This window comes from Abramis brama, assembly GCF_963993115.1.
Source record: "Abramis brama genome assembly, chromosome: 14".
Lineage (NCBI taxonomy): Eukaryota > Metazoa > Chordata > Actinopteri > Cypriniformes > Leuciscidae > Abramis > Abramis brama.
This window is the reverse complement of record NC_139976.1, coordinates 31176623-31202333: the sequence shown is the minus strand read 5'-3', so window position 1 is coordinate 31202333 and position 25711 is coordinate 31176623. Positions and strand designations below refer to the sequence as shown.

General features: G+C 37.5%; 1 protein-coding gene across 2 annotated transcripts in view; it reads left to right on the top strand.

Moving 5' to 3' along the window:
• Window positions 1-18387, top strand: part of reep3b (receptor accessory protein 3b) — a 30111-nt gene extending 11724 nt beyond the window's left edge. Inside the window, exons 2-8 of one of the 2 annotated variants that reach the window (XR_014608948.1) lie at window positions 2472-2544; window positions 8008-8084; window positions 8377-8497; window positions 8774-8887; window positions 11062-11197; window positions 15158-15856; window positions 16551-18387. Coding sequence is in view for 1 of the 2 variants with exons in the window: in XM_084134996.1 (XP_083991122.1) it covers window positions 2472-2544; window positions 8008-8084; window positions 8377-8497; window positions 8774-8887; window positions 11062-11197; window positions 15158-15294; window positions 17497-17577 (739 nt within the window). In the remaining variant the exon portion in view is untranslated. The remainder of the gene's footprint in view (window positions 1-2471; window positions 2545-8007; window positions 8085-8376; window positions 8498-8773; window positions 8888-11061; window positions 11198-15157; window positions 15857-16550) is intronic. The other variant, XM_084134996.1, reaches the window with a different exon arrangement.
• The last annotated feature ends 7324 nt before the right edge of the window (window positions 18388-25711 follow it).

Sequence of the window (25711 nt, the reverse complement as noted above, 5' to 3'; positions counted from 1 at the left end):
AACCTAAGTCATCTTAAACCTAGTCCCAGACTAAAATGCATGTTTGAGCTGTTTTAACTGAAAGCAACTTGCACTGACATATCTTAAAATATTTCAGTGGCTTTGTTTTGTATGCTCACCAGGTTTTTTTCTAAGACATGTTTATAAAAGCTACTTAAATGTCCTAATTTAACTAAGAGGGCATAATACTGGCTGAATCTGTCTCTGAAACCCGGCCTGCTTGACTTTTTAAAATCTGAACAGATTTTATAACAGTTGGTATCATAAACTTGGCAACTTTTATAATGGTTAAAGAGAAACTGGGGAATGGGGATGATATAATAAATTACTGGGGATCTCACACTAAGACCAAGTTTACACCTGGTATTAAGATCAGATCATCAGATCATCATCGCTAAATATAGTTGTAAACAGGATCTAAAATGTTTTGAGCTTCTCTATTGCAGTTAAGCTCACATGAAGTTGCTGTGCATGCATTTTTAAGCATTGACTGAGACTCATAGAGTGCATGAAAAGAGAACTGAGTGCTTTTTGCTGCCTAATTGGGCTTGAACGGTTAAATAGACACACCTATGTGTCAAAGTGACCATGTATTTGCAAGTAAACAGTTTCATTTATGTCTCAAGTGAACGTTAACATTTGAGAGAGAAAACAAACGAGTATATTGGATTCGTGCAGTCGGTCTTGACAGCATCCAAATGTACCTGCTGTCATTATTAAAGGGGACATATCATGAAAATCAAACTTTTTCCATGTTTAAATGCTATATTTGGGTCCCCTGTGCATCTGCCAACCCTGAAAACGTGAAAAGTGACAACCCAGTAGCTTTGTTTTGGTAAGCCTTTCTCTGCAAGCATGTCAAAAATTAAGCCGATCTGATTTTGCTCCCCTTCTGACGTAGGAATGCGATATTATTATAATATTACCGCCCCTTAATCTGCACGTTTCCACCCACGGCGCCGCCATTTGGTTTACAACAGTGTAACCAGTTCTAACGCAATGGCAAAAGTTGGAGCAAAGCATGCAAACTGTTCTGTCGTTGCTGCACAGGCGAGCACAGAACACTACTAGACCAAAAATGTCACAGCTGTCTTATAAAGACGTCAGGGAACTGTCAACTTGTGTAAAATTTAAAAATGACAGTACATGAATGTCGATGAGATTAATCAATGTAATTGCACAACGACTACATCCATGTATCCACTAACCATTCAGAAATGTCCAGGTGCGTCTAAAAGTTGCAACCTCTTCCTGAGTCTCTCCATAAGGCTGCACTTTGCTACTGGTTATTTCTGAGATTTGACTGAAATTCGCATTTGTTATTGACAGAGTGTCCGAAGCTCGTGTAAAGGATCGGCCGTCTTCTGAACGAGGGCGGGGAGCAGCAGCTCATTTGCATTTAAAGGGACACACCCAAAAAGGGGCAACTTTGACAAGCTATAATAAATGATCTGGGGGGTATTTTGAGCTGAAATTTCACAGACACATTCTGGGGACACCATAGATTTATAAAACATCTTGTGAAAAGGGGCATAATATGTCACCTTTAATGCTAATCAAACAACAAAAAGAGAGAGAAAATCTCTCACTCCTCTTGACTGAATCACTTTTGTAACTTTAATAAGAATAAATGTATATTTAATTTACTCATTAAAGAATACACATTGTTTTTGTATACATTTGATGACTAGTTTATAAATGTAGAATTTCTATTTTTTTAAAGTTTTTCAGGTAGGTCCATTTCATTTGTCTTTTTTTTTTATGTCTTCATTTTTTATGTTTTTTTTTTTTTTTGCTCTTTTTTTATCACTGTTGACTTTATTGACTTGATTTTTTTTTAGGCTATAGTTTTTTGAATAATATTGAAAATTGTGATAAGAATTATGAAATTTCACTGGTATCAAATTTTGATATCGTAAAAACCTTATTTAAAGCAAAAATAACTATATCGTGATATATATTTTTATCGTGAAATAAAATTATACAAGATTTTGGTCATCTCTGCAAAAGTCATGTAAGTCTTTTGTTAATACATCAAAGATGACTTCTAGTAGAAGAATTGTGCTTAATGAATTTTTGCAAAATAACATTTAGATTAATTTCTGTCCTTAATATTATGTAGTAATTGTTTCCATTTTCAACCAAAAAGAGCTAGTTTTTTGCCATTCAAAAGCACACACAGCCTTTGCTCTCTATGGACGGCAGTTTACATGGATTTAATCTCTTAGGACATGTTTTAAATTAGGTGTCTCCTGCATTTTTGTCCCCTCTGTTGCCCTTATTTTTTTTCTTTTGGAAAAGGAAATCATTGTTTACCTTGTAAACAATCAGACTGAGGAAGTGAGTGGCCTTTAATAGAGCTATACATAGAAACAGGATTTATCCAAACCCATTAGTCCTGCTTTTGAAGAATGTCTGGAGTGTTACAGTTGTTTTCCTTTATTTATTTTACCCTCTGTTTCTTTACACAGGCTGGTTTTTGGAAACCTGTACCCAGCGTACTATTCCTACAAAGCAGTGAAAACCAAAAATGTCAAAGAATACGTAAGTATAAACACACTGTCCATTCGTGTAGCCTACATTTCTTGTTGTTTTTTTTTGATTTAGCAGGTATTTGAGTTTCCAAACCAGTTTGGTTTGCTTACTACAAATTCAGTCCTCTCTGAAATAACCTGAGGTTAAGTGACCTGCTCAAGAGCTCAGTGATGATGGACTTTTGTGTTACTAGTCCAGATCTTTAACTACAAATCCATACCACACCTTTAAATGGGACATGAAAAGAGAAAAGCACTTTATTGTTTCTGTGCATGATCAAGCATGTTGGGAGGGAGAGTGTGTTGGCTTGTATGTCCGGATCAGTTGACACGTTCTCTCTGCACTTACTTCTTGAAGGACCCGCCCTGTGAGAGCTCATCCTACATCCTCAGGAGAGAGATCAATGCAATGAAATGTTAATTCAGGTCTGACCAGAATCAGTGTCATTTATAGTCAACAATAGCTCTAAGCAACATTGTGGTGAACCTGCAAACCAGGATGTAATTAAGAAAAATATGTTGAATGCAGTTTTGCCTCATTGAGGAAAAACTGTCATGATCTTCTGTTAGTGTGCCCTTTGTTCTTGTGAAATGATTAAAGGAATGGTTCACTCAAATCAAATTGTGTATTTTTAAGTTTATTTACTCACCTTCCATGGTGAATAAAGATTTTTTAAATGTTCTCCTTTTGTGTTTCATGGTTTGAAGTGACATAAGAGTGAGTAAATGTACAGAAGTTTTATTTTTTGGTGAACTATCCCTTTAAACATTTCTTTTTCTTTGTTCGTATGCATTTGTCTGCTTCAGATGGCTAATTTTAGGTTTCCTTAGTGGTTGTACTGGTAGTATTTCAGTGTTCTACTTAGAGCCTGTTTGTATCGGTGCTGCGTTGAGTTACTTCAGCTGTGAAAAGCATTCTGCTCCTCACTTGTAAAAGCTATGCCATTGCTACCTCTCCTGAACAGGACTGTTTTATATGTCATTCATCTCAATATTTCAGAAAGTCCAAAAGTTTCAGAAAATACTGTATGCCAGGAACCTTTATGGAGTTGCCAAACCAGGTCTCACTCTCCTGTATTATTTTCCATCTTCTCCTGTTTACTTGCATAATGCACACTTCATTAAAATCAAATTTAAAACCGGTTTAAAAAATTAAAAACGTTTCTTGTTTTAACAAATCTTTGCATAAACTGTAACAGCCTGCAGCCAACAATGGTTTATCAAGTCATAGGTAATGAAAGGCTTCATCTGGTGGAAACCAACAAAATTCTATGCAAAACATTTCAGATTTGTATTCACTCTGTCAAGACACTGGGAACAGAGCGAGGAGAGTGTGCTTAAAGGAATGTTCTATGTTCAATGCAGATTAAGGCCTTTCGACAGGCATGTTGAACACACTGTAAAAATCTGTGACATTTTTGTTAAAAATTATTGTTATTCTTTACCATACAAAATACGGTAGCAGTTTAAAAATGTATATTTGATTAACTGATAATGTTAATATGCCAAAGTAGTAAAATCCGTTTTATACTTTTATAATATTCTGAAACCCACCATAAAAACATAGGTGGTAGAGAAAGCTACATAATGAATCAAAGTTCATCACGAGTATAGCTTTTGACTTAGTGTAAAAGAGCATGGAGCATGGTAACACACGACTTAAATAATGCAATTAACGTGTAACAACATAAGATGTAACAAACTGACACAAGACAAACTAAGAAGAAACTTTTATTTTATTTATTTATTCAAATGAAAAACCATAAAATGTGAACCGTCACACTGTAAATAATAAGATTGTATTCTTTTCCCTTCCAAAAACATTTTTTTTTAAATTTGTTTTACATTTCTTTTGTGTTACAAACAATTATGATCATTTTGTTACTGTGTAGCACAGAATATCATGTTGATGCATATATTTTTATATATATATATATATATATATATATATATATAAAAAAAATAGTGGTTACAGTAACAACTACAGTAGAAGTAAACCATGCCATTGTTCTGGAGCATTTCAAAGCAGAAATGTGCAGCTTGAATGTTTGTTAAATATCAATAAACAATTCTGTCAAACTTGTCGCATGTTATTGTACTAATATTTAATATATGCTAGCCTGAATCACTCTTAAGCCAGCCATTAGGCCAACCTTACTGTCAAGCCCATAATGTATTTGATCTGGAGATAGATGCATTACACAGTATAAGGACACATTTATGTAAACAGCAGTAGCAGTATCACTCAACTCAGGACAAGGGACACCGGCAGCCCGAGATCACGGATGTTTATATGCTTTGCTAGAATGTTTAATGTTCCTGAATGTTCGAGTGGAAAGTCAATTTCAGTAAACTTAGACTTTTAATTGCAAACCTTTGGAAAAAAGAAGAAAGCTCAATCGACCACAAAAGCAGCTTTTTTGAAAACATGTCATAACCGTTGCTGCGTTTGCCTTTGAGTGCAGACGGGTAATAGAGAAACCTCTTTCAAATAATTTTCAAAATAGAACTGGACAAATGATGCTTTGTGCTGCAGGCCTTTTTATAGGACCGGTCGACTGGAGTCGCTGGTTTATGTTGGACTTAAAATAAAGTTTAAAGGCAGCTTGACAAAGCCTGTGTTTACTAGCATAGACTAGATGCTCTTAGAAACCACACTGCGGTTTTTCCACTCGGAGCAAATCTGTACAATGCCTACAACTCCTGTTTGTTAGATAAACAGAGTGGGTCAGCTCGTATGTCTAACTGCTCAGTTTAAATGTTTGAACAAAGAAACTCCATGGTGCACACGCGGAGCAGGAAAGGAATACGTCCATTCACAATCAGGACTCTTCAAAGGCTTTTATTTCCATTGGAAATCGAGTCTACACAACTCCTTATCCACATGCAGTGCGGAACGGGAAAGGCATGCTTGTCTTGGGCGCCAGCCCATTCTTGAATCGCCTTTTACCCAGTTTTACAGCGAGATAGAAGCTGTTGAAATTCTGCTTACATCTCGTATACTTCTCTAATTGAAGCCCAGGTAATTGCCGACTTGTAATAAATAGGATTGTCTGGAGGATTATGGGAGGAAGGCTTCTAGATCTGATTAGATTTCATGTATCGATGCGGTCAGCAACCAAAGCACTCCGGCTACTAGAAAAGATCACTGCTGGTGGATTTCGATTGACAGTTTGTCACGGAGCGGCAGCTTTCCAGCGGCTGATGCAACGCATTGATCTCAGACCGCTGAAGGTTCATTGGGAGGACACCAATTAAATCTGACGCCTCCTGTCAGGCTGGTAATGCTGCCTCTGCATGGATTCATTTGACTTTGTTCAGTGAGGCTGAAAATATCACCTAATACCTTCGAGAGCTGCAGCTCAAGGCTTGGGGATCACATGACTGTCTGCACGGGCGTTTGAAATTGAAATGCTAAGAAGCTGGCTGAAAGCGCGCTGTGGTTGAGAGCAGAGGAGAGGTAGAGCATACCAAACAGGTCTTGCTGCAGAGAGACACGCACAGAGAGCTGGGATGGAAATTAATGTCACGGCCATAATGATTTTTTTGTTACACTCGACTGTTTCCGTCTCCTCCTAGGAAAAGAGGTGCGCGTGGATTTGTGTTAGCAAGCCACTCTGTGTGGAAAGATTATGCGTTCACGCTATTGAATAGAATAAAAAATGCATGAATTTTTTTTTTTTATATATATATATTTTCTTTAGCCATGGTATCAGGTGTTTTATGTTTGGGTGACTGTGATGCATCTTTGCATTAGGTGATCAATGCTGCATTAAGAGTAGTCTCGCATATCCAGACCTTCAGACTGGACCTTCTGGACACCATAGCAGCTTTCATTGGCCAAGGACCGCCCAGAGGTCGTCTGATTGACATGTAAAGCAACCAATCACAGTTTGTTTTGTTCTACGTCATGTTTAGGGGCGTGAAAATGTAACGTCGATATCCCTACAATAACAGACTGGTGTGCAAAACTCTTGGATGTATTTAAGAGCTGCAAACTTTACACCTACTTCAGATACTTTTGAAAATCCAGCGTTTAGTTGATCCTGCCAAGCGCTCATTGTCAAAGTTGTAAACACAACGGCATTCTTCTTCCGTGAGGGGGTTTGGCGTCACGGCATCTTTGTTTCCAGGCAGACCGTTAAAGAACATGACGCACACGTCTCCCCGACATACTGTAGACTTCAATCAATCAAATGACAACTTTAAAAATCCTGAAGTGTTTCCAGTTATGTGTGGCATATGCATCAGACATTCAGCCAGCGGTCCGTGGGCGTCTGAGGCTAAGACTACATTAAGAGTAGCGGTTATTGCACTTTGGGATTCTATATATTTATATAGCGTGTTGTTGTTGTTTTCACTAAACATTACATCGTCGGTCCATCATGGAGTGCAACAGTGCCTGCCCACTTTCTTAGCGACTTTGATTCCAGAAGTATTTTCCCATAGGAAAGTCTTAATTGAAAGTGTTATAGCCATGAACTAAACCAGCCATATACAAAGTGAATCATTACAACATATAATTTGAAGCAAAAAATTGGTGTTGATGGTAAACTGTATATATGACCATTTGTCATATACAGTAATCTTTCAGCATAGCCATGTTAGTTTCATGTCTCTCATTGTGGGATAATGTACAGGTTTATTTTGAAAAAAAATACCACTTTTTGTCAGGTTTATTTTGCGACAGTGATGAGGTCACTCTTTTTTATTTTTTATTTATTTATTTTTAAGCTGCAGTCTGTAACTTTTTTGGGTTAAAATTATCCAAAATACATTTTTGAGCAAGTACATAACAAGCCAATGTTCAAAACTCTCTGCTTGTCTTAGCTCGATTCAAAACGGTAAGCTTGTAATAATGTTTTTAATTCCAGTGGTACTGGTGGATTTCCACAGGAAATTCAAGCATGCGTTATTACGTCACATCTGTACACATAAAGAAGAGTCTCGGCTAGTAGGCTATGTTGCGTGTGAGGATGTTGGAGGTGGAGATTTATAGCCTTTTCTCACAGCAGCACTTGATATAATTAAACTTATCAATTTGATGGCGGATCCAGAAAGGTTCAAACGACAATCACCAGTGACAACTGGAGATTCACCCGTTGTAAAATGCAAACGACTTCGGAGTGGCTACAGAAAAAAAGAGCCGGGCCCATGCGAAAACAAGGGCATTAAATGTAGTCACGCAGTGCTGATGTTGTTAACATTAACAATTTGAGAACAAAGTATAATTTGCAGCTTTAACAAACAGGATTTAAGGGAAATTTTTATTTGACATCGATGGCCAAGAATTATTTTGATAATGTTGATATCTGTTTGTTTGTTTAAAAAAGAACATAAACGTTGGTTGCTACATAAAAAATGATTATTGATTACTGGTATGGGTCACTTTTTATATTACTGCACTTAACATAAACTGTGTAAATTTAACATCTATTGTTTTTGTTTGTTTGCTGTTTTGTTCCTTTTTCAGGTGCAATGGATGATGTACTGGATTGTCTTTGCCTTGTTTACAGTAGTGGAGACCATCTCAGATCTAACCATAGCCTGGTGAGTCTGACACTCGAGTCTTGCTTCACACCAGCGGCACGTTTACCTGATTACAAGTGATTCATGTCAGGCTAAAGAAGCAAGCCGTTTTATTTAAGATCTTGTTTTTGTTTCCCTAGTCCAAGGAATGCAGGGAAGCAATCAGCGTTTAATGAAACGAAGTTGCTGTTTTAATTTAGAGTAGCACAAATTAATTTGTTGGAATACAGCTTTAATGAGTGTAATTATGTGAGCTGATTAATCTGATGTAACAGAGGTCCTTGTATCTCTCTTTCTCTCCACTGATCTAAAGGTTTCCCCTCTATTATGAGATCAAGGTTGCGTTTGTGATCTGGCTTCTGTCTCCCTACACGAGAGGAGCTAGTGTCATCTACAGAAAAGCCCTCCATCCTCTGCTTTCCTCCAAAGAAAGGGTGAATCTCCTCTTCACATTTATCTACCTCTTAAAACACTGGGTTTGCAAAGCACTTATATTGTGTTATACTTATATTCACCATACTGCAAAATGAAAGGTGAATTTGGGCATTATTTTTCCCTGTTGTTCTGCAACCTTATAAGAACAGACCACCAGTGGTCTAGTACTGCTTTTCATTTCCAGTACTGTATTATTATATTACTGCTATATTATATTGTTTGATACTGTGCCTGAAGACCAGAAAGGTCTCAATCTTGTCCTAATGTTCTTGAAGGAAATTGACGACTACATAATCCAGGCAAAAGAGCGAAGCTACGAGACCATGGTGAACTTCGGCAAGCAGGGACTGAGCATTGCTGCAACTGCTGCTGTGTCTGCCGCTGTCAAGGCAAGTGTGTGTGTGTGTTAAAGATAGACAAACAGAATGAGAGAGAGCTGTTTTGACAGTCAACATGAAATGAAAATGGACCCTATTTACTTTTTATTAATGCACTTTCATGAGTTTCTAAAAAATATTCATCACTGCAAGTTATTAAAGAGAAGAAAACAATATTTGTCTTTGTAATCTTTCATCTTTATGTAATAACTTGCTTTTCCTCTCAAACAATGTTAACCAATAGCCAAATAGCTATTTATGCATTATTTAAGAGACTGCTGTAGGTGATGCAGCCTTTATTGGTAATAATAATATCTTGCAATAATAGTTAACACAGTAAGTTACTCTTATATATTCTGTTTCACTCAGAAATAAACTACCATTTAAAAGGCGGTCGGGGGATATTTAGTTTGGGGTTTGCAAGATTGTAAATAAAGTAAATGCATACATTTATTTAGCAAGGACATTAAATTGATCAAAAATTACAGTAAAGACTGTTCTAATGTTGCAAACCATTTCTATTAAAATAAATGCTGTTCTTTAGTTTTATGTTCTACTCATCAAAGTATCCTGGAAATATCCCCCAAATATAAAGCAGCACAAAACAGTTGTCAACATTGATATTAAGAAATATTTCTTGAGAACCAAATCTGCATATCAAAATGATTTCTGAAGGATGAAGACTAATGTAGAGAGTAATGGCTACTGAAAATTCAACCAATTCCTGCCATCACAGGAATACGTTACATTTTAAAATATATTAAAAAACATTAGAACATTAGAAAACATTTATTTTAAATTGTAGTAATATTTCACTATATAATTATTATTTTTTTACATCAGGTACTTTATTCCAAAACTTTATAAAAAAAAAATCTTACTAACCCCAAACCTTTGAATGGTAGTGTACATCACATTATGAAATTAAAAGTGTTACAAATGATGTTTCATATATGCAATGTTTAATGTAGCAAAGAGCACAAGTGCGCTGGCACAAATCTGCAATACCAGCAATAAATGACACGCTAATGACTTTCATTTGCAAGCAAAGGTCACTGTTCTTTTGTGAAACCAACCCAAGGCCATTAGTATTCGTAAAGGAAATCATGCTGATATACTAATCAGAAGCAGATCACAGGGCTGCTCAACAATGCTCCAATTTTCATTTGGCCACTGTCCTGCCCAGACTCTCTGAAAGCATGCCGTTATTGAAAGACGTCTCTAAAGTTGAGCCATTAAGCTTGTAAAAGGCTTGTGTCAATCTCTATTTTTGAAAGCTGCTATATTATTCCTTTCTTATCTCCTTTTCCTTCCTTTTACCCTCTTTCTGGCATGTTCTTTCTGTTTTATCTGTGAAATCTCTTTGGTGATGATCTTTTTCTTGTTACCTTGTACTGACATATACTGCCCTATAGGAATACTGCAGCCCTGCTCTCTCCAGTGCAGGTAATTCCATAGAGTGTCTACAGCATGCTGTTAATATCATTTTAACAACTTTTAGTTCATTGTTTCCTTTTTCCATTTTTTAAATAGTTTTTCAGTTTTTTCTGACTCAAACATGGTGTTAAGTACTGCTTGTATTATCTGGTATTATCAGTTCAAAACATTTGTGTTACGAGGCCTAAAATGTTCCCATCCAAAGTTTTTTTTTTTTTTTTTTTTTGTCTATCTTCAATTAAGCTCTCTTCCAAAACCATGAACACTGACAGTTATTTTTCATAAAATCCAATGGCCAACTGGTTTGTTGGTGTTTGTCTGTGCTGTCTGAACTGGCCAATAGAATGCAGTTGTCACTCTCATAAAACATGTCCTTCTAGCGCGTTTACACTGGAAAACAATGTAAAATTAGCGCAGTGAAATAAAACACTGCATTCTGTGTGAACCGGCCCTAATTCATTGTTTAATTAATAAATGCTTTGCTGACCTAATGCAAATGCCAACCCCTTTGAAATAGAGTCATGTGAGGAGTGCTATTTGTTCCAGAGGTTCATATGACAATGGAGCAGGTCACTAGGTAACAGGTCACTGGGAACAGAGCCCAAATCTTTTAAACATTCATCCATACATGCATGTTGTGATGATGTCATCATAGAAGCCCTTGTTACGCTCCGTTAAAGCTGTTCTGTGTGTTGTCAATGTCAGCACTGACATGTTTATCATAACTGGGGGTTGTTTTGTCTCTACAGGGTCAAGGTGCCATCACAGAGAAGCTCAGGAGCCTTAGCATGCACGACCTTACCCAGATCCCTCACGACGACGGGTATTCATCCTACGGCTCCAACCCTGCCAGAAGAGCCATCATGGACCAACCCGACGGAGCTGGTATATCTTACCTCAGATTAATTATTAACATGCCATCCTTTGTTTCCTTTCGCACTGCTGTTTCTCTGCTGCGTCCACAACAGAAGGCAGATGCCTTGCTCTGCCTGTTCAGTCACAAACTTAGAGTATGTTTATGAAGCTGCTACGTTTCAAACGAGCTTCCAATGCATTACAACAACATGTCTAATGATGTCGAATAAATTCAAGTGAGCTTTAGAGGTGATCACACAAATATTTTATCACAACAATGCTCACTATCAATAAGATTTAAACAATAGACTGTTATGCAATAACTGCTCCATCAGACAACATGTTTATTCTGAATGTGCTTTGTCACCTGCGAGGTTTCAGACACAGCCTTTGTGTGACACCAAACACAGCAAGCAGGAGCTGGGAAAGCGTCTGTTGTGCAAGTAAAGCCATAGCGCTTTCATAATGATATCTCAACCAAATCTCACACGCTTTTGGAAATCACTGCGATGTTAAATGGTTTTCAAGCAAATGGAATGGATTCTGTGTTTGTCTCAAGCAACGGAGGGTTATAAGTAATAAAGGCACATTCCTAGCATGAAAGGTGTAGTCTAGTGCCGCTTTGTGAGAAGATGAAGAGGAAAAAACAGCTCAGGGAGCCTCTGAGCAGAATACCTAATGTGCTTCTATCTCAGTATGCTAATGTGCCCGCCGCGTTTGAAATTCCGCTGGCATCCAGGTCATTTTCATCTCATCTGCAATGAAGCCATCAGAAAGCCAGCTCCTCCAAAATGGCATTCCCTTTCAGAGGCTCAAAGCCAAGGTGAAAGATCCCGACTGATCAAACGAGCTGCTAATTGTAGTTTGAATTTAAAAACAGGGGGTAGCCTATGAGAGAGGCTCGAGTGTGTTTATTCGTCCACCCTTTAATATTGGGTTTTGCTTTTTCTAAAGATGCAGAAGTCCGCTTTGAATGACAGGCATGACATAAAACATGCCTGTATATATTTTTATGCTCTCCTGTCAGTCACATTCACACAAGTACTGGGGTCTGATATTAGAGTGTTTTCGCTAGCAATATAAATTTAAGCATTGTGACTATTGCAATGATTTTAATATATTCATTATTTGCCCAGTAAGTTTCCTAGAGTGTGACAATTTTGTCAGTTTTTTTAATCATTTTCCATTATCCTAATTTCCAAGAATCAAACAGAAACCAATTTTATATGTATACACACACACACATTAATTAGCTGTATCGCCTACAATATATTACGACTGTTATTCAGATGCTCAATAAAATTCATGCCAAGGCTGAGAGAAGTTGTATCTCTCCTGGTTATAAGGCAGACTGGCCTGCAGAGCTGCTAACAGTCTAAATAACAAAGACATGCCAGCTGTGTCTTTATATTTGTCTTCTTTCAAATCTCTTTCTGCTTAGTTTGCACAGGGCCTTAAAAGAATAGTTCTGGAAAATGAATTGCATAGTTTTCCAAATCCCACAGAAGTTGTTATATTTCAGTTATTGAAAACAGCGGTGGGTGTGGAAACAAACAAAGGAATGCTTTTCAGAACCATTGGTTTCTGTATATATTCTGCCCCCTGATGGTGGAAAGGAGAACTGCACACACAATACTAAATTAAGCCTCCAGTTCTGTGCAGTGCTGTATGGTCGTGTTATAGCCTGTCTTTTGGTGGTATTATTCTGGTGATGGAGTGTGCAGTGAATCTGCTCCGGCTGGATTGCCTTTAGGCGTCCTGGCACAGGCTGTCTCTGCCTAGCTCCCAGCGCCACCCGGGGAGCCCAGAGGTGATGGTGCCAGGAGCGGCCTGAACCCGGCAGCTGCTCTCTCTCTTTCTCTCTTCCCCCGCTTGTCCTTTCTCTGTGGCTGAAATCACATTCCCAACCTTCACAATAAACTAGATCAGTGGTTCTCAACCGGTCAGTCGTGACCCAAAAATAGATCTGTTCTAATAGGGTCATGGACAAGGAAAAGCAATACTAAACGCAAAATAATAAACAAATAATCATGCACAGTTGGATAAATAGGCTTATCAACTTCTTAAAATTAGGAGAAAACACTTCCCATACCTTGTTGTTGACGTCCAATCAAATTCTGCAGAATTTTGGAACAAATTCATCTGTCACAAGTTCATCTGTTTGTGTACTTACACAGGTTTCCTATCCAGCATAATGTCACCTTAGTCATTTTGCATATTGTTGTTCCTATGCTGTAATATTAATGTATTTTAGCCTTCCTGTAGTTTAAATAGTAGAGCCTGGCGCTAACAATGGCGAGGTCATGGGTTCCATTAGCAGGGAAAGCAAGAACTGATAAAAATGTATACCTTGAATGCAATGTAGAGATGCACGATATATCAGCCACCATATCGGTATTGGCCAATTATCGTTATCGGCTCGATAAGATAATTTGTCTGATATATTAAAGCCAGTGTTGTGCCTGAACGCGTTCATTGAACGATAGTTCATGAACTCGTTCATATTTTGGGCGAACGTGAACTGAACGTACGGTATTACTGCCTGATGAACGTTACTGTGAACTCGTTCATTCTGTGTCTGTGAACGCCACACTTTCAGTTTAACTTTGTTCAATAGAGTGCCAGATTTCTATAGAGCCTTCCAGGCGAAAACCCAGCTAAAACACACCGTAAACCGGCCTTAATATGTAGCGGATAAAACACCCAATCTGGCAACACCAGCCACCAGTGTCCACTGACTCTTGTTCGATCTCGTTCATCAAAATGAACAAATCTTTTTTCGAGTCATTTCGTTCATTTAAGGGGCTTTAAATGTTATACTATTAACTGGCAAATTCCCCGAACACAACCACCTACGCAATCTTGATCATATTCTGAATTAAGAAATCATTATAATGCAGTCAAAAATCGTTTACAGGGAACATAAATAACTATTTTACCTTCCGAGTCTTTCGTTCATTTGTCACGTGACAGACACAATGAATGGATCGTTCATGAACGACTCATCACTTACGTTACAAATCAAAACAAAAAGCAGCAAGGAGGCGTCGTATGATCATTTAAACGAGTTTTATGACAAGGTCGGTGAGGATGGGAAAAATCTGACGCATAGCTTCAGTGTTAAAACTGATAAAATAATTGTCTATATCTATATGGTTCTATATGGGCTGTGGCAATCATTTTGAAAAATAATATCTCGCAGCAACATGGAAAAAAAGAACTATGAACTAGTTCATTTTTGGAACTGTGAACTTAGTTCAAATTTTTGAGTATGAACTATGAACTGAACTAGTTCATTTTAAAATTTGTGAACTAAACTTTGAACTAGTTCATGTAGAAAGTGAACTTTCCCAACACTGATTAAAGCCGATAAATAGTGGATTATTTCCTGAGACACTGAGACACTTATGCGCACTGTTTGCCATGATACTTTTGAATTGCTTGAAATATGATCGGAATCACTTTGGAAAATACAGTTAAGTGCAGCATGTGCAGCGCAAGTCTGTCACATAGGCTACATAAAATTATAATGAGAACATTATAATTATAAACACTATTTCATGGCTTTTAATGATGAGACTTTTGTTTATGTAATTAGGCTCTCAAAAATTATTTTTAAAAATTGGATTTCGATTTATCGAAATATATATATTTACCAATATATCGTTGATCGGCTTTCAAATATTATCGGTTTATAAAAGTCAACAGTATAGGCCAAAATTTTCATATCAGTGCATCTCTAATGCAATGTAAATGAATAAAGTGTCTGCAAAATGCATTAGTTTTCTGCTCAGTCTTCAATGTAGAACATATTGTGTAGTAGATAACTTTAGTTCTTTGTTACTTGGTCTCCATTTGATGTCGGTGTAAATTCAGTGTCTTGAAGGATAAGCTTTTAAGTAGCACTGACCTCGATCATACCTGCTCTTCTGTCTGCTGTTATGTATGATCATACTCTGATCTATATATTCATCTTGTTTTCTTTTGTAGAGTATTATCATAGTGATGACAATGACAGAAGTGATGACGAGGGGAAGGCTGTGTTCTCTGAAGATGAAGCCGTGTCTCATCACGGGCTCAGACGATCTCAGAGCGTCAAAATGACCCGCTCAAAAGTGCGCAGAGATGTAAGTCCATCTAAACCCAATAGCACATCACCATTTTGTTCTTCCAAGACTCAATAACTACATAAACATTACATTAAGGGTGCGTTGCTCCAATAAGGATTATATTAAGCACATTTTACAGCAAATCTAGGATTTGTTGATCTGGGCTTTATTTTAAATCGAGTTGTGTTGCACCACTTAATTTTAAACACAGATTAACAAATCGGGGATTAGAGTAATAACCTGCGATTTAAAAACTGATTTAAACAGCAACAGTGTTAGTATTCCATTTCCTTCTTTTTTGACCACCAGAATAAAAGATTTGCCGATAAAAGAAATAAACTTGTAAAATGTCTGCTGTCTTTAAACTGCTATGTAGAGGACCGTTACTGATCAAGCAGGCAATGAAAACATTGACCTAATTTCCACTGAAACAGGAAGCTAAGGTGGGTCATATTGAATGGTTCCTCCCGCTTTTCAAATAGCCAATAGCGTTTAGTTTACCGCACAGATTGCACATCGTACTTAACACCATGGAAGCGAATCCGAGCGCTGATGATACGCTGGATTCAATAGTAGAGGTGTGAATTAGAGGTCTGCGCGGGACTGTTTTTTAAGTCCCGCTCCCGCCCGCTCCCGCTGGGGTTATATCCCGCACCCACCCGTTCCCGCTATATATACACTATTTGTTCACCCGCTGTCTGCTTAGAATAATTTTCTTCCCGACCCGACCATCCCGCTTAATATAGATCTCCCAGAATTTCACATGTAGGCCTACATTTTCACAGAGAAAATAAAAATGTAGTCTGCACAAATTATTATTATTTTTTTTATTCGCCTTGTCAATATACAAAATTTAACATTTTGCTGCAGACAGTAGGGGAAAAAATGTCGCAGCGAAAAAAAAAATGAAGTGTAGGCTATTATTTTTATTCGTAGCCTATTATCAAAATTGGTAACATTTTGCTGTCAACACAGGAAAAGTGTCAGAGAAAGAAAGAAAATATGACATGTCATTAAGCAAAATATGTAGGCCTTAACCGAACAATATGTAGGGCAGGTCGATAAGATTAAGATTAGGTAAAGCGAAGATATGCTGTTCTTAAAGAACGTCGGCGTCGGGAACGTGATATTGAATGACCGACCGCTCCCGTTCAAATTACACCAGAGTAACCGACCGCTACCGTTTTTTAGTCGGAAATTTAATCCCGCGGCGCAACATATCTGGTCGGGTCCCGCGGGTCCCGCGGGACAGCCGCGGGAATGCAGACCTCTAGTGTGAATAAATTCTAGCCATTTCATTCTTAACCAACGTACAGTTGGAAAACGGAATAAAACTCGAGCGTTTGAGCAACAGAACACACATCTCCAACCCATATTGCTCTGTGACGAACATATTCATACTAAAAGCTAAACTTAAAATTTTGATTTTAGAGGGCCTTTAAATCCAGGATTAAAATGATGGTTTAAATGTAAACCTGCTTATTTTGGTGCAACTGAATTATTAGATAAACCTTGATTTAATCTACATTTAAGATTAATCCTTATCGGTGCAACCCACCCTAAAAGACTTCTAATTGCATTTTTCAAAAGCCACATATTATTTTCTATATTTCATTTAAAAAAATAATAATAATTTGTTTGTCCACAGTTTGAAAGCAGCAGGTCAAAAAGATATTTCCTCGTCTGAACATAGCAACACATTACTGTAATTTTTTTGAAAATATAAAGAACAATAATTATATCATCATAATCACATTACAGTAACTATTGTACCAAAAACATTATTGTGTTAAATGTAAATTTCGGTTAATGTAAAACCTTCATTTACCATACAACAATCAATATTTGGTCAAAAGCAATATATATTTTTAATCAATTATGCCCTTTTTCCTCTGTTGCATTGCGTTTTGATGACACGCGTATGTTGCACGCTGTAAGAAGTCGCAACTCACACAGGCTGATTTGCAAAATTGAAATATTCACATGAATTTGATTTGGTTACATTTACAGGTAAGAATAGTATAGTAAAATGTAATTTTTTACTACTGTAAAGTGACGTCACTGATGGAAGTTCGCTGTGCCGTTTTTATCATTTAGTTATTACAGCCCTTCATCAGATCATATTATCTTGAGATTATAATTGTTCATAGCTTGCCTCTTCATTTGCGGAATGCGTGATTTTAATTCTGGTAACATATGCTTGTCATTCATTGGTCGCAGGCTCGTTATGGATCTCTGAAGATCAAAGGGAAGAAAAGACCAGGGCTTAATGCCTTGACTTACACCAGCATGGAGAACTGAGCTGACTACTGATGTGCGGGAAGATGTGTCCACTTTATCAGACAACCAGTGTGTTCATATTCTTCTCTTTTCATAAGGGCTGTGGACTGTTTTTTAAATTTTCATGGATATACCAACAGATCTATTTATTACTTCTACCAGCAAATGTGTACATACAGTGAGTATTATGAGCTTGAAGTGTATAGGGTTTGACTGATGTCTGTATTTGTAATGCATGGCTTCATTGGTCTGAATTTGACATTCAGATGTCTTTTGTTTCAGTATTTGCATTTAGAAATGTTCTTTTTGGATGTGGGTTTTTATATTTCTGTTTTCGTTCATCTTTTGCTGCCTTTTAGATATGTTTTAAGTCGTTTTTACAATTGTAGTTTAGGTAATAATTCTGATTCTTCAAAACTTGACAGTGATTTGTCAGCATCAGACCAAAATTGTATCTAATCAGTAATAGAGAAAATACCAAAGAGAACAAAAGGCAGTGTTGTGTTCTTGTTGACTTTTTAGATGTTTTAATACAATTTTCAAATGTGTAAAAAAAAAAAAAGAGAGAGAGAGAGAGAGAGAAAAAAGCTGACTGTTTTCTTTATTATTGATGGTACATGGGTTTAAAGGAAACCCCTTTTGCACATTCTTTAAATCCTCGATTGAAATCCTTCACTACTGGTCTCCATGCAGAACGTTCTTCATCTGGGAGGACGACCACACTAATATAACATCTCTGTGGGTGTGCAGGTAACTGTGCTGTCGTGTGGATCGATGTGTCATTCTAAATGAATACAAAATATGAATAAAGCTGGAATGTTGTAATGCAAATATTGTTATTTCTTTGCTACACATTGTTTCACACATTATTATATAACCAAATTATATTCTGATATTGGATTAATGGATGAATACATATTAATGAATATTTGCACTTTTTAAGAGCAACATTTAAATGATGGATGGATAGGTGGATAGACAGACCTGTGTGGATAGATAGATCTGTTGAAGAATGGATAGATAGATAGATAGATAGATAGATAGATAGATAGATAGATAGATAGATAGACAGACCTGTGTGGATAGATAGATCTGTTGAAGAATGGATTGAAAAATAGATGGATAGATCTGTTGAAAGATAGATAGATAGATAGATAGATAGATAGATCTGTTGAAGAATGGATTGAAGGATAGATAGATAGACAGATCTGTGTTGATAGATCTGTTGAGGGATGGATGGATGGATGGATGGATGGATAGATTTGACTTGTATATCATCAAGCACCACTGCCACTAGTTTAGGACAGTGCTGTTCTTTTGGAAAGAAAAAGTCAAGATTTATGAATCGTGTGGATAGATATAGGATGGACAGAACAGAACCTGAGCTTAGAGCTTCACTCAGTGGAAGACAGGAGATGAGTGAAGATGACTGAAACTCTCATCAGACACACATCATTAAAGTATAATGGGATAGCTTCTAACATTTCTCTCATACAGTAACTCTCATTTAATTCATGTTTAATGTTCCTAAGTTTCCAGACTCTGATTTAGTCTAATAAAATGCATAATACAATTGACGATTTCAAAGGGTAAACGGAAATTTGAGCTTGCATGCATGCAATATAGATTGTAGATCTACAATGTAGATTGTTATTACGCGTGTCGTCCACTAGATGACAGACTTTGTTAAGGTACGTTTAAAACTTTCCACGAATAGTTCCAATGTTCCAAATTTCCAGACTCAGGAAGTGACATTTGGACTTTTAATAATCCCATTTTATTATTTGACTACATTCATCAACATTTTAAACCTGTTACCAGAGTTATTGCAAGTAAAATTTAATAATAATAATAATAATAATAATAAATCTGTAATTTATAGTAAATTAATTTATCAGTAACTACCACCTTTGATTGAATTTTGATATTTAAATTGATAATTCAATAGTGAATGTTGAGGCAGCAGTGAGCTTTCCAATCAAAACTGACAGAAATCATTAAGTTAAGAGCAGTCAAGAGCTCCGGGAACAAATTTACTAGTCATTTGGCACATTTTTACCTTTTTTGGTTCACTTTTTAAGTGCTTTTCACCAGTTAACAGCGGCTCAAGACTAGAGATGTCAAATGTTGTCCATTTTACTTCACTGCTAGAGCTGTGATAACAGACTGCATTTGCACTATATTAGATGTCCATTAGAGGGCGCTATAACCGTATGTATTTAATGTGCTTGTCTCAGTGTGACAGGTCTCAAGACCCAAAATGTCAGTTTTGTCATCAATTACGCACACTCATGTCGTTCTAAAGTAAATAATATGACTGTCTTTCTCCAGTGGAACACAAAAGGTGAGTTTTTGAAGATTTTACTGCTTTTCAAATATTATGATTTTGAATAAATGTGCCGCGTGAATGCGCGCCTTTTTGATGACTATAACGTTAATTGGTTCTCTCATGGCATGCAGTCACAACGTGCTAATTCTGAATATGCACAAGTGCATTTGAGATTTGATATTTCAACTAAACAACAGCTTTAATTTCAATCACAAAATCCATCAAATGATTTCCGAAGTCATATGAACCACTTTTGTGGTACTTTTTTTGTCTTTTTGAGCTGGATAGCGGCTGAAGGAATTCTTATGAGTTTGGAAGGACATTGTGATCTAATAGTGTTTCTATAAAAAGTCTTAACATAAGTATTATTAAATATCCCCCATGCAGGGTCAACAGAGTGCTGCGGTGATGATGTATTTTTGTAGGCCATCCTATAAGTTAGCATCACCCTGGTTCCATTGACAAAAACTCAATAGGATTTTCCATTGGCTTTTGGATTATTGCAGAAAATAAGCTCTGCGGGCTTGCATTTTGTTCATTATGATAATGAACGAACAAATGAACACAGCTTTTATTAGTTTTGAAGCCTAAATACAATCAACAGAAGTAAAAAGCTAAATGTAGGCTGTAAACGAACTACACCACGGTCGCAAGACTTCAACGCCAGCTTCCGACAACTCTTTCATTCTTTATTTAAAAACATTTTCCCTGCAAAATTGAGTTAGAATGGTCTGCAAGAGAGTGATGATAAACACAACGAGGCTGTGAAAGCAGACTAGCGAGTAGATGAATTAACCTGTATGCCGTGATAATGTTTAATATCCCCAACAAACTCTGTAGTCCCATTTAGTTACTTGTTAGCAACAACCTTTTTCAAGACAAGTAAAAGCTTAGAAAAATCACAAGGGGGTATTTGATATATTTTTTATAAAAACATGAAAATATCTTGTGCTTGTTAACCACAGCCCGTATTTCAGCCATTTAACTTAAAACTCATTAAAAAAGCCCAATGACTTCAGGAGGATGATGGAGCTGGAAGTGCTAAAATGCTAACTGTGTTTCCGGGGGTTTTGCCTACAAAAATATGAAGAACGGCTCATATTTAAGCCTTCTTGACAGCAAACACCATTAAAGACACATGAATGTTTTCCATGTGACTGAACGTCCTGGTCAGATTACACGAATAATCTTTTGTTTGTTTGTTTGTTTTCAATCAAAGCTGCTTATTTTCATACCACATTCCTGGAATGCTTAATCACGGCTCCAAACACATGTATGGAGTCAGGACGGCCTCCTCCGTCACGGCTGTCCCTCAGGGTTTGACCAGGATTTGACTTCACGATTAGAGAGAGGTCAGGCAGCCCCTGCTGGCTCTTCATGTTCTGCTATGGAATCATAGAGTGCTGCTCTATAGAGATAACAGGCAGCATGGGTAATTTCTCGCGTGTGCCGGTTTAGTCATAATGGTAACCTTATCGTGCCCAGCAAGAGATCTGCATGGGAATGACCAGTTGCACGATAATATCTCACAAGCACTTGTGTGGAGAGACATTAGTGATTGCTGGCGGCGTGCAAACTTTGCTGGCATATCAGCGTTCAGCAAACTGACAGCAGTTTAGTTTACCTCCCATCAGCGGTTATCTGAAGACGTATGCCACTCGGTTACACAAGACAAACAATATATGGCTAAAGTTTACGCTCTCTGCGGGGAAATGGAGTTTGGACATGCAGAGATCCGTGTGACGCTCATGCACACACACCAAAACAGAAGTTCATAAATGGGTTCAGGAAAAGGTCAGTCGCACACTTAACACACACTGCACCATTAACTAAATGTTTCCTTAATTGTTTGAATTATATGGTAGTTGTGTCCCCTTTTCCCCTGCCCCCGCCCCGTCGCTAATCCTCATGACCCCTCAAAGGCTGCTCAGGTGGATGTGTGTGTGTGTGTGTGTGTGTGGTGGAGGGAGGGCAGAGGGAGGAGCGATGTCTACACTGACCCATGGCTGAACTTTGCAGAGATTTCCTGTTGCTGCTGTAGACAGTGTGTTGTGCCGTGGAGAGGTGCAGATGGCACGATCTATCCTCCCGTTCCCTCGCTTTGAAACTCCATTAGTTCGCTCCGTATGATCAGATTTGCTGTTATTATCACCCCCTGGTTTTGCACTTATTTGTTTGGGTTGAATATGTCATTGCTGCAAACAGTCAGGATGTGTTGTTTTTCCTAAAAACCTTTTATTGTGGCGATATTAGTGTAAATGGATCAGTGCAAGATGAGGCTTCAAGGGGTGAATTTCATTAGATAATGTCCAGGTCATATATGAAATTAGATTTTGCAGAAAGAAATAAAGCATGTTTTATGATCATATAGGTTTAAAAAAAAAAACGCTCATTACCACAATGCATCTGGGCATTTTACTTTTACATTTGCTTGTAATTCTCAGTATTGTTAATGGTTATGCTGTAATGATTTTTTATTAAAATTAATTGAAATGAAAGGCAATTTAACAAATACTACCATGATGCATAAATACTTTAAAATTTAAATAATATTTGAATATTTGGTAACACTTTTTCACTTTTAACTAGTTGCTTATTAGCATGAATATTACTTGGATATTGGCTGTTTATTAATTCTTATGAAGCACATATTAATGCCTTATTCTCCATGACCATATTCTATATCCCTTAATCCTCAATACCTTAACTCAACAACTACCTTACAAACTATTAATAAGCAGTAATCGAGTTTATTGAGTCATAGTTAATAGTAATAATTGGACCCTAAACTAAAGTGTGACCCAATATTTTTTAACACATTACAGTAATGTGAAATAGAGGAATGTGAATGTGCTTGAATAAATAACAAATAATAAAAAAGGATCATTAAAAAAAAAGAAAAAAAAGCAATTTTGGCCTAGAAAAATCCTATGTGTTTGGATTTTTTGCTCTTTGTTTGCATTCTCAATGGTGAGTCTCAAATTCTTATTACTTTAAACTAATAAAAAGATCATTTACAAACAAGTTTATTAGACAACAAATTTGAAAAGCAACAAATTCTATCATGATGTATAAAAACTTTATTTTATATCATGATGTATTTTTCTTCATATGACATTAGTGTAATAAAAACTTTCCCACATTTCATTAGTGATCATTTGTGGGAGTAAATGTGCTTAAATGTTGTGAAAAATAATAAAAATAAAAGGATAAATAGGTGTCATTTTCTTTATGCAAAATATAATTACACATTTTTTTATTTTGTTTTTGGTGTGAAATATGACCTGGACATATTCCTGACAGGCTTTTGCCTTGAGGGTTTGCCTTAAAAGCATTAGAAATGATAAAGGAGAAAAACAAAGGACCTGTGTTGCTTTTTTCAAGCACGTCAGCCTATTCCCGGGGGTTGGCGGCACTGGAGCGTTATTGTGAATGAACATGCACTGGGGCAGGCCATGCAAAGTAGTTAGCGGGGACTAAGCAAACAGAGCTGCCCTTCAAAGTGAGAGGAAGCATCATAAATCCAGCCTGGCGACAGGAGACGGTGTTCCTCCTCGGCTCCTGCAAACCTCTGCTCCGCCTCACCCATTCTCCATACAAGCAGCCCAGCAGCAGCCTAACTAATATCCCAGCAGGACTGAGCACAGGTGAAAGAACCAAGTGCACCCTTCCTGATTTTTGTGCTCGTTCATTTTCTCTGGGGTTCATTCCATCCATCCAAAGCTGGCTTTTATGATGCTGATGAGGATGCTGTGGTGGCAAATTGTTGGATGCTACACGTCCCGCAGCAAGCGTGAAATCTGGACTGGTTTTGTTGCTTAATAGGAGCAATCCACGTCCAGCCAAATGGAGGCATTTTGCACACTTCCCCTTCTCATTCCCTCTCTTTAACACACATGCACACACACACACAGCTGTTCTTGGCCTGATGGCCACCAATAAACAAGAAAAGTTCACATTCCCAAAGGCGGCGGGGTCAGGACCTCAAAATAAAACGGACAAATCTGATTGTGGAATCAGCACGTGTCGCCAGGCCGGGGTTGGAGGGGGGTAAGGGTAAGTCGAGGACAGAGGCGAGCGAGCGAGAGAGAGAGAGAGAGAGAGAGGGGGCAATACTGCTGCCCTCTGTGTTTGAGTTTATGAGAGCTTTCCTGTGTTTGTCCCCTCGCCGACCTTGTGGCACTGTGATGCTTCACCTGTGTTGTGGTTTCTCACATCTATACACCAGTACAGCAAGTGCTGATGTTCTGAGAGTGACCACAGCATGTTTTCTTTACCCATTAAGGCCCATATAGTGATTATGCTATACAGTGATCAGAATATTGTTATAGTCCTACAATCTGCATAATAGGAACAAAGACATGCACACTTGTCCTCGCTGTTCTATTATAAAAAATAACCTAAACTCGTTGGAAAAATGTGCCTACATTTTTTGCAAAAATCAAAAAACAACCCTATACATACAATTCAATGCAGTTTTCAGCTGAAATGACCACTAGTAGTAGTAAAATATCAACAACTTCTTTGCACAGTACTATGTTATGATGACTTTTGAAACACTTTTAGCATAGTGTCAAATTTGAAAACTAAGAAATTTTGAAGTTTGCATCACATAATCAGCAATTAATCAACACATATGGCATTTATGATGTAGTAAAGCTCGGTAGTTCACCTGGTACAATATTGCACTTGTGTAAATTATTAGTTGGTTAGTTAGTTTTGGGGTATGGTTTAAAGAAGGTGGTATGTTATTTTTAAATGCGATATAGCATTAACCCTTTAGCCAAATTATGAACTGCTGCAACAACCAACGTAATAAAATGTTGCAAGATTCATGTTTGTTTTGGATAAAACTGATCACGCTTTTAGCACTGCTTACTGGACATTGTGTTGCAAAATGTGCAAGAAGTAATGTAATGTTTTGCAGTAATTTCACCACAGGCATGTATTTCCAATAAGCTTGGGCTGCTAGAAATACTGCAAATAATTTTGCGGAAATTGCAAAATGTCGGTCATGATACTTTGAAAAGTAGTTCATAAAATGTTTATAAAATAAATAAAAAATACAGTTTCTTCATTGCTCCAAAAATGTGTCTACAGTTGCTGAACTTCTATACCAAAACTGTCTGTATTTAATATAAATTACATAATAATTTTCCAGTTTTTTCAAATGTTCATCAAAATGTTGAACATAAATATCTAAAAAAAAAACAAACATTTTTACATGTTAATAATGACAATCGGGCTTATGCGTTCATATGATACTTGCAGAATATGACCAAGTAATATTGGAATATTCTTTAGCATGTACATATTCAGTGTCCTGGCAGAGTCAACAGCACTACTGGACACACAGGGAGGCGTGAGTGTGGGTTGTCGGGTGTGTGCTCACAGAATTGAGGGCTGTGGAAACATAACCCGTCAGGGATGCATCTTTCCCCTCCACCTCCCGCTGAACTCCCTGCTCACTGGTTGACCTGATGTTATCAGTCGCTTTCACACTTGGTGCCGCTTCTGGTTGTAATTACACCGTGTAATGGAGCATCCTGTCAGCACGTCTCAAACGCCGCTGGGCCCTTATCTCTCTGGCTAAGCATCTGCCGGAGCTCACGATAGAGATCTGCCAGGACAGTTGCGCAGAGAGAGGGGCAGCCAGACAACTGCTCTGAGTGTTGCCCATTTGGCAGGTGGCGTTTTGCATGCTGCTGCAGGTGCAAGAACAATTTTTTTTAATTGTTCAAATGAGAACATTAGCATGGCTATTATGTACAGTAGCAACCAAGTAAACCACAATGCTAGGGTGTTCTGGGTGGTTGCCAGGGCGTT